General features: G+C 39.5%; 1 protein-coding gene across 1 annotated transcript in view; it reads left to right on the top strand.

The window, feature by feature from the left end:
- The window catches only part of Ncor1 (nuclear receptor corepressor 1), a 168843-nt gene that overhangs the window by 22853 nt on the left and 136019 nt on the right, over positions 1 to 9971 (top strand). The window contains exons 2-3 of the mRNA XM_013016349.1: positions 737 to 914; positions 6499 to 6644. Coding sequence (XP_012871803.1) covers positions 807 to 914; positions 6499 to 6644 — 254 coding nt within the window. The 5' untranslated portion in view covers positions 737 to 806. The remainder of the gene's footprint in view (positions 1 to 736; positions 915 to 6498; positions 6645 to 9971) is intronic.

Here is a 9971-nt window from a genome sequence, read left to right as displayed (position 1 = left end):
TTTTTTTTTTGTGGGTCATGGGGCCTTACCTCTGGGCCTGGGTGCTGTCCCTCAGCTCTTCAGCTCAAGGCTAGTGCTCTACCACTTGAGCAGTAAGTGCCACTTCCGGCTTTTTCTGCTTATGTGGTGCTGAGGAATCGAACCCAGGGCCTCATGCATGCAAGGCAACCATTCTACCACTGAGCCAACTCCTGTCCGAGAGTGTAAATCTTGTTAAAATTTATTTTATTCACTCAGGGCCTTAAAATTCATTTTATTCACTCAGGGCCTTGAGCTTGCTAGATGAGTCTTCTACCATTTTTTTTCCCCTTTAGGTTTTCAGACAAGGAGTTTTGGATTCTTTTCTTGGAGGCAGACCTTAGATCAGGATCTTCCTTTATATGGTCATTTACCTAATTGGGATTGCAGATGTTTGTCTCTATGTCTGGCTTATTGGTTGCAATGAGATTCTCACCGTTTTTGCCTGGTGTTCTTGAACCAAGATTCTCCTGACCTTGCCTCCTGAGTAGTTTTACTTTATGCATTATATCATTAGCCATATATTAAAGAACTTTTTTCTAAATGTTAAGGTTAAGACCCATTAGTTTACCAAATCTTAGTTACTTTTATTAAGCAAATAACGTAGAGAGTCTTTTACTAGTGATTGTAGTTTTATTTATGGATATAGTTATGTTACTAGAAGACCATTTGATTTTATTTTAGTTCTTATGAATTGTTTTTTCTCCATCCTATTTAGGTGGTTTCCTAGAAACATGATTGATTGTTGGACTTGATCTCACAGCCCAGTGAGGACTTCTTTACTGATAATGTCAAGTTCAGGATATCCTCCCAACCAAGGAGCATTCAGTACAGAACAAAGCCGTTATCCTCCCCATTCTGTTCAGTACACCTTTCCTAGTACCCGTCACCAGCAGGTAAGGAGCAAAATGCATACATGTTTTGTATTTTATCTTTCTATTTAATGTTCATTTGTCAGAAATCAAATGTACTTTTTTCTTTATGTACTTTTTTCTTCATTATGAAAGATTGGGAATCAAAGTTTGGAATAATTATCTTCATTTTTTTACTTTTTTTTAATAGATATTAGAGATTCAGCATGTTTCTGGTGTTTTTTTTTGGGGGGGTGGGAGTACAGTAATTGATAGAAAAGCAGAAATTAAAGTTAAGCAGGGTGCTGGTAGCTCATGCCTATAATTCTAGTTACTCTGGAGGCTGCAATCCAGAGGACCAAGATTTGAAGACAGCCCCATCAGGAAAGTCCCTGAGACTTATTTCCAATTATCCACCAGAAAGTTGAAGTGAAGCTTTGGCTCAAGTGGTAGAATGCTGGCCTTGAGCAAAAAAATCTAAGGGACAGAGCCCAAGCCCCAGTATTGCTTAGAATTTTTAAGTTAAGACCTATATTTTGCATTCCATGTTCTGGTTGAGTTTTATTAAACTGGCCATATAGCTTGGACTGAGTGATAGCTAGCAAAGGTAAAGAGGTCTTTACCTTTTTTATTTCTTTTTTGTCCAGTATAGGGGCTTGAACTCAGGGTCTGGGCACTGTCCTTGAGCTTCTTTTTTTTGCTCAAGGCTAGCACTCTTCCATTTGAGCCACAGCACCACTTTTGGCTTTTTCTGTTTATGTAGTGCTATGGAATCGAACCCAGGGCTTCATGCATGCTGGACAAGCACTCTACCCCTAAGCCACATTCCCAGTTCTCTTTACCGTCTTAAAGAGATTTAATGTTAATTTGGAAAACATAAATTCTTCTCAAAACCTTTTCTCTTCCTCCCCTCCCTTCCCTCTCCTTTTTTGTGTTGCTAGACATTGGACTGAGGGCCTAAGGGATAAACAAAACTCTACCACTGAGCCACAGCTTTGGTCCTGTCCTTTTTATTGTGTAGAATTTGTATAGCATTGACAATTTGTGGTTTCTTTTGGTTGGTCATGGGGCTAGAACTCTGAGCCTGGGTGTTGTCTCTCAGCTCTTCAGCTCAAGGCTAGTACTCAACCACTTGAGCCTCAGTGCCACTTCTGGTTATCTAGTGGTTTATTGGAGATAAGAGTCTCATGGAGCTGTGCACTGGTGGCTCATGCCTGTAATCCTAGCTACTCTGGAGGCTGAGATCTGAGGATCATGGTTCAAAGCCAGCCTGGACATGAAAATTCTGGGAAGAATTTAAATTATCTTAAAATTTTAAATAGTTGCAATTTTAAATAGTTGTAATTCAGTTTCTGTGTTTTTTTCCCTTCATTCAACTGGGTACATTTTTTATATTTATTTATTTTGTTATTTATTTATTTATTTATTGGGCTGTGGGGCCTGAACTCTGGGCCTAGTCGCTGTCCCTTAGCTCTTCAGCTCAAGGCTAGCGCTCTACCACTTGAGCCACAGTGCCACTTCCAGCTTTTTCTGCTTATGTGGTACTGAGGAATCGAACCTAAGGCCTCATGCATCCAAGGCAAGCACTCTACCAGTGAGCTACCTTCCCAGCCCCAGCTGGGTACATTTTGTTGCTTAAGATTTCATATTTAACCAGGCACAGGTGACTTACTCCTATATTCCTAGCTACTCATGAAGCTGAGATATGAAGATGGAGGTTTAAAGCCAGCTCAGGCAGGAAATTATCTCCAATAAACCACTAGAAAACCTGAAGTTGAGCTTTGGCTCAAGTGGTAGAGTGTTCGCCTTCATCTGAAGAGCTGAGGGATAGCTCCCAAGCCTAGAGTTCAAGCCCCATGACCGACCAAAAAAAAAAAAAGTGATTTTTTTGTGTTCATTAGTTGTTGTTTTTTTTTACATTTAAAACAATAAAATTTAATTGTTAAGGTATTGTACAAAGGGGTTACTGTTTCATTAGTCAGGTAATGAATCCATTTCGTTCCTTTTATTTATTTATTTTTGGTGGTGGGGGCTTGAACTCAGGGCTTGGGTGCTATCCCTGAGCTTTTTCTTCAAGGCTAGTTTCATAGACTTTCCTTCCCAGGCTGACCTTGAACCATGATCCTCATATCTCAGTCTCCTGGCAGCTAGGATTACACGCATGAGCCACCAGTGCCTGGATAGGTGTACATTTCTTTTCTTTTCTTTTTCTTTTGTTGGTTGTAGGGCTTGGACTCTGGGCCTGAGCGCTGTCCCTCAACTCTTCAGCTCAAGGCTGGCACCCTACCACTTGAGCTAAAGTGTTGCTTTCGGTTTTCTAGTGTTTATTGGAGAAAAGAGTTTCACAGACTTTCCTGCCCAGGATGGTTTTGAATCACGATCCTCAGATCTCAGCCTCCTGACTAGCTAGAATTATAGGTGTGAGCCACCTGTGCCCGGCTTTATCTGAGATTTTATTCTTAAACTATCCTTGAGTTATGATTTCTATTATCGACTTATGGACAAAAGCTTTGGACTACTTTCTATTACCTTCCTGAGCCTGAACAATTCAATTTTATCTGTTCATATATTTTTTTCTTTTTTTTATGTGGGGTTTACAGTTTGAACTCGGGCTAGGTACTACTGAGCTTTATTTTTTTTACTTACTTTATGGCTATTACTTTTCTGCTTGCCTCTACTCTACTTTCTGGCTTTCTGGTGGTTAATTGGAGTCACATGGACTTTCCTGCTAGGGCTAGTTTCGATCTGGGTTCTTCAGATCTCAGCCTTTTTTTTTTTTAATTAATTAATTTATTTTTTATTTGTGAACATACTGTACAGAGGGGTTACAATTACATGGGCAGGATAATGCGTACATTTCTTACCAAGCATTGCAGCCTCCTCCTTTGGTTTACCCTTCACATCCCTTCCCAGCCTCCCCCCTCCCCCCCAATCCCAACCCTTAGATCTCAGCCTTTTGAGTAGCTAGGATTATAGGCATTAGTCACTTGTGTGGGGCCTATTTATGATTTTTAAAGCTTTTTTCTTGACTTAGAATTCACATAACAAAATTTGCATAGCAGAAATTTGACTTTAAAAAGTATGTAATGTAATACTTTTAGTATTGTCACTACATTGTGCTTTGTTACCTAAATCCAGAAAATTTCCATACTTGAAATTAAACCCCATATCTGATAGCAGGCCAGTTTCCCCCTTTGTTATTAGAAACACCTAATTTAGTCTGTCTCTGTGAATTTGCACGTAAATGGAATAATAATAGTTGGCTTTAAACAAAAGTCTGGTTTTTAAAACTTGCCTACCTTTTATTGTTCGTTTGTTTTTGTTGGTAGTGGGGGCTTGAACTCTGGGCCTGGGCACTATCCCTTAGCTCTTCAGCACAAGGCAAGTGCTCTACCACTTGAGTCACAGCACCACTTCCAACTTTTTTTTTTTTAAGCATTCATTTGTCTCCTAGTATGTATTGATGTTTAATTTTTTTTTTTCATGGTGAGTACTATTCTGTTTTTGTTCATCCATTGGTCAATTAGGATGTTTACATTTTTGGCTATTACTAATAATGTACTTTTGAAAATTTATTTGGAAAGTTTTTTGTTTATTTGCTTTTAATTTTTTGGTATATACCTTGCATTAAATTGTTGTTCAGAGGCTGGGAAGGTGGCTCAGTGTAGAGCGCTTGCCTTGCATGCCTGAGGCCCTGGGTTCCATTCCTCAGCACCACATAAGCAAAAAGAAAAAAGCTGGAAGTGGCGCTGTAGCTCAAGTGGTAGAGCACTAGCCTTGAGCTGAAGAGCTGAGGGAAAGTGCCCAGGCCCAGAGTTCAGGCCCCACAACCGCACACAAAGAAAAAAAAATTGTTGTTCAGTAATTCTGCCTTTAAATATCTGTTTAAGATTGAGTGAAAGGAAGTTCTAGCCAGAAAAATTAACAAAAATAAAGTAGAAAAACAAGCACTAAAACATTCATCTTGTAATCCTAGCTACTCCGGAGCCTGAGATCTGAGGATCAAGGTTTGAAGTCAGCCTGGCTAGATAAATCAGACTGTTATCCTCAAATAACCAACAAAAAGCCAGAAGTGGAGTTATGGCTCAAGTGGTAGCATTCCAGATAGAGCAGAAAAATCAAGTGAGAATGTGAGGGTCCTGAATTTTTTTTTTTTGTGGGTCATGGGGCTTGAACTCTGGGCCTGGGTGCTGTCCCTCAGCTCTTCAGCTCAAGGCTAGTACTCTACCACTTGAGCCACAGCACCACTTCCGGTGTTCTAGTGGTTTATTGGAGATAGGAGTCTCAGGTCTCTCCTGCCCGGGCTGGCTTTGAACCTCGATCCTCAGATCTCAGCCTCCTGAGTAGCTAGGATTACAGGCGTGAGCCACCAGCGCCCGGCTAAAGGTCCTGATTTTTAAGGCCTGGTGCCATCACAAAAAAGAAAAGAAAAAAACCCCAAAACCCAAACACCTTGGTAAGATGGGAAAACTATTATTCTTAACTAATCTGTTGCTTCTCTGGACTCTATTTCTTCATTTATAAATATGTATGGGTCTAACTGTATGATTTCTATAACTCTGATAGCTTACCAATTTGTGTAAGCACTGAATGCACGCTAGGATTTTATGTTGAACACATAATAAAATAAACTTGAGATTTTACTTACTTGAGCAATATAGATTGGGAGTAATAAGCTATTAAAGGAATGAATAAATAGAACTTGATCTTGAAATTTCACTTGAATTTTTTCCAGTACTGGGTTTTTGAGCTCAAAGGTACATGCTTACCGAGCAGGTGTTCTCTACCTGATCTACATATCTAAATACCTCTCTCCCTCTTTTTTTTTTTTGGTCCTGTTTATTTTTTTGAAATTGTGCCTAACTTTCTACTTTGGCATGCTTGTAGACCTAGGTCCATCTAATTTCAATTTTAGGTTTCTTGTCCTAGGTGGGATGATAGGGCATGCCACTGTGCCCAGTTATAGTTGAGAAAGAGTTCATGAACTTTCCTTCTGCGCTGACCTCCAACTTTGATCCTCTTGATTTTTGGCCTCTCAAGTAGCTAGGATTTAGGCATAAACTATTGATGCTCAGGTTTAATAATAACAATAATAATTTAATCTTGTCAGTGTATTTGCTTATTTGTATTAATTCCTTTAATTCACCATCCTGAGACACTAACATATGTTTTTGTTTGTGATCAGAGAAAAAACATTTTGGAATGGACAGTCTGATTCTACTCTTTTGGCTTTTTTTTTGGGTCCGGTCATGGGGCCTGAACTCTGGGCCTGAGCGCCGTCCCTCAGCTCTTCAGCTCAAGGCTAGTGCTCTACCACTTGAGCCACAATGCCACTTCCGGCTTTTTTCTTTTTGCTTATGTGGTGCTGAGGAATCGAACCCAGGGCCTCATGCATGCAAGGCACGCACTCTACCACTGATCCACCTTCCCAGCCCAGTTTTGGCTTATTTTTTTACTGTGATTAAAATGTTGATTCTTTAGGTTTATTGGGGAGGAATTTACTGAGTAAAGAATTGAAATCATTATTACCATTTATTTCCATATTTAGTGTTCCTTAAGTAGTTGGTTTAATTTCATGATGCTATCTACTTTTTAGTTAATAGCTAATTTATGATTATTTTAATACCAGGAATTTGCAGTCCCTGACTATCGTTCTTCTCATCTTGAAGTTAGTCAGGCATCACAGCTTTTGCAACAGCAGCAGCAGCAGCAGCAGCAGCAGCAGCTTCGAAGGCGACCTTCCTTGCTTTCAGAATTTCACCCAGGTTCTGACAGGTAATGGAATTTCTTTTATGTTCCCATCTAATGTTGTGTGACTATTTTAAATATTTTACTACTGAGCAATGGCTGGTCATAATGTTGTGTTTTGAACTCTTTATATTGGTTGATCTTTTGGAGTAGGTATCACAGTAACTAATAATGCTGTTTTCTTCCTATTCCCTTTTCTTTCTGTTTATTTCCTTGGAACTCAACTGAGGGCCTTGCTCTTGTTAGGAAACAGCTTATCACTTGAGCTAAGCACTAGCTCAGTAACAAGTTAGTATAACTTCTTTCCATAAGTGAGCATTAATGTTACAGAATGGAAAATTGGGAAGACTTAGGTTTGATTCCTAGTCAGCTTTGTGGCCTTGGTCACTTAGTTTATGTGAACTGCTGCCATTGCTGTATATTAGAACTCCATGGGGTGACCAAGTCTCATCACAAAACAATTAAATCAATCTTAAGTCAGGCTCAGACATTTGTCTAGTGTCCATAGTTTCTCATGATTCTTTTTTATGGCTGGGATTGCAAATCATTAATTTAGACTAGTTAGGCTTTAGTCTTCTAACCTGCAATAATGGAGATACTAATGATAAGATCTTTAAAAGATAGTAAATATTCTGTCGGTGCCCAGTGGCTCCTGCCTATAATCCTAACTACTCAGGAGGCTGAGATCTGAAGTTCACAGTTCAAAGCCAGGCTGGGCAGAAAAGTCTCTGTAAGACTCTTATTTCCAATTCACCACTTAAAAACCAGTAGTGGAGCTCAAAGTGGTAGAGCACTAGTCTTGAGCTGAAGAGCTGAGGGACAGCGCCCAGACCCAGAGTTCAAGCCCCATGACTGACAAAAATTTAAAAAAAAATTATTTTAAGCCTGGCACCACCAGTGGCTCACGCCTGTAATCCTAGCTACTGGGGAGGCTGAGATCTGAGAATCAGGGTTCAAAGCCAACCCGGGCAGGAAACTCCATGACACTCTTATCTCTAATAAACCACTAGTAAACCAGAATTGGTGTTGAGGCTCAAGCAGTAGAGTGCTCACGTTGAGCTGAAGAGCTGAGAGAAAGCACCCAGGCCCAGAGTTCAAGCCCCACAACCGACCAAAAAAAATTATTTTAAACTTGTTTTATTGTTAAGATAGTTGGTTTTTAACTTTTAAGACATTTACCAGGCACTAGTTGCTCACCCCTATAATTATAACTCTGGAGGCTGAGGAGGCTGAGATCTGAAGATCAGGGTCTAACTCTGGTAGGGGAGAAATCTTTGAGACTCTGATCTGACTATTCACAATGGCCAAGTTGTGTAAACAGCCCAGGTGTCCTACAATAGGTGAATAGATTAAAAAAACAAAACATGGTATCTATACACAATGGAATTTTATACAGTCATGGATGATGGTTTTAGAACAAATCATTTTAAGTGAGGTAAGCTAAGCTCAAAATGGCGCATGTTTTCTCTTATATGCAGAAGCTGTCTCTAAAGTACTCTGGGACATGATAAACTATACTGTACTCTACACATTCATACATAGTGAGATCAAAGGAGGTTATTCTTAGGGGAGGAACACAAAGTTCAATGCCAGTATGCTTCTGATTATATAAAATATATTTATGGAAATAAACTCCAGGATATAGAAACAAAAAAAGTTGACAGCTTTGAGATTTGTTATCTACAATTAACCGCCACACAGCCAGAAGTGGAGCTGTGGCTCAACAAGTAACCTTGAGCAAAAAAACTCAGAGACATCGTCTCAGCAGACCCTTGGTTCAAGCTCCAGGACTGACACACACAAAAAGTTAATCAATACTTTATTTTTAATTTTCCCTTTACTAGTATTGAATTTAGGTGCTTGGGTTTGCTAGGTAGGTACTTTACCACTTAAGCCATGCCTGCAACCCTTTTTGTAACTGTCCTGGGCCCTGTTCCTGTGTTTTTGCTTAAGGCTACAGACACAGCTCCATTTCCACCTTTTTGGTGGTTAATTGGAAATAAGAATCTCATGTACTTTCCTGCCTGGGCTGAGTAGTAGCTAGGATTACAGGTATGAGCTACCCGTACCTGGCTAATTCATCATTTGTTTGTGTGTTTGTCTGTGTCTGTGAGAGAAGAACAGCTAAAATTTATCCATTTAGCTTGAACTCCAAAATTTGTACAGTTTTATTTATAATGCTAGTGTTGTATATTAGATCTTTGGAAATACAGCATAACCTGTATTTCTGCTACTTTGTATCACCTGACTACATCTGTTTTATTGTCTGTTTCTGTAAATTTGGTTTTTCTTTTCAGATTACATATATAAGTGATACTGTGTAACATTTGTGTTTCTCTGGTTTCCTTTAGCAAAATGTTCTAGGTTCATCCATGTTATAGTCAGTGACAAAAGCTCGTTTTTTGTGTGTATGTGTGTGGGGGTGGTAATAACACTCCTTTGTGTGTTTGTGTGTATACATAACACATTGTCTTTATCCATTTGTCCATCAACTGATACTTGTTTTTAAATTTTGGCTATTGTGAATAAGGCTGCACCAAACATGGGAGAGCAGAAATCTTTTATTTCTTTTGGATATATGTCCAGAAGACGGTTTGCTTTGTCATCTTCTTTCTGGTTTTCAGTGGGTTTTTTATTTTGTTTTTGTTTTTTTGGGTGCCAATTCTGAGGCTTGAAATCGGGTTGAGGGCTGTCTCTGAGCTTCCCCCCCCCTTTTATTTTAAGACTCAAGTTTTTCTATTTGGGTCACAAGAGTCTCTCTGACTTTCCTGCTTGGGCTGGCTTCAAACTGTAATCCTCAGATCTCAGCCTTCTGAGTAGCAAGAGTTATATGGCATGAGTCACCAGCCAGACTTATTTTTAATTTTAAAATTTCTTTAGAAACCTCCATATTCCTCCCCGCCCCTCCCCTCCTTTATTGTTATAAAGGTGATGTACAGAGGAGGGGTTACAGTTACATGTCAGGTAATGAGTATATTTCATTTTTGACAATGCAGCCATTCCCTTGTTCTTTCCCAGTTTTTCTCTCCCATCCCCACCCACAATACTTTAAAAAAATTATTGTACCAATCTACATTCCCACCAACAGTGTATAAGCATCTCTTTTGTTTGTATTCTTGTCCACACATTTGTTTTTGTTTTTTTACTTTTTTGATAATAACTATCCTAATCGGGAAGAAGTGGTGTTGAACAATTGTTTTGGTTTCCAGTTCCCTGATAACTAATGATGTCGAACCTTTTTAAAAATTGATTTTTTTTGGGAGGGGGAGGGGCTCGTGGGCCTGAACTCTGGGCCTGAGCACTGTCCCTCAGCTCTTCAGCTCAAGGCTAGCACTCTACCACTTGAGCCACAGC

The sequence above is a fragment of the Dipodomys ordii genome, unplaced genomic scaffold, assembly GCF_000151885.1.
Source record: "Dipodomys ordii isolate 6190 unplaced genomic scaffold, Dord_2.0 Scaffold31, whole genome shotgun sequence".
Taxonomy (NCBI): domain Eukaryota; kingdom Metazoa; phylum Chordata; class Mammalia; order Rodentia; family Heteromyidae; genus Dipodomys; species Dipodomys ordii.
The sequence above is the reverse complement of the archived record's forward strand: the minus strand, read 5'-3'. Positions and strand labels throughout refer to the sequence as shown.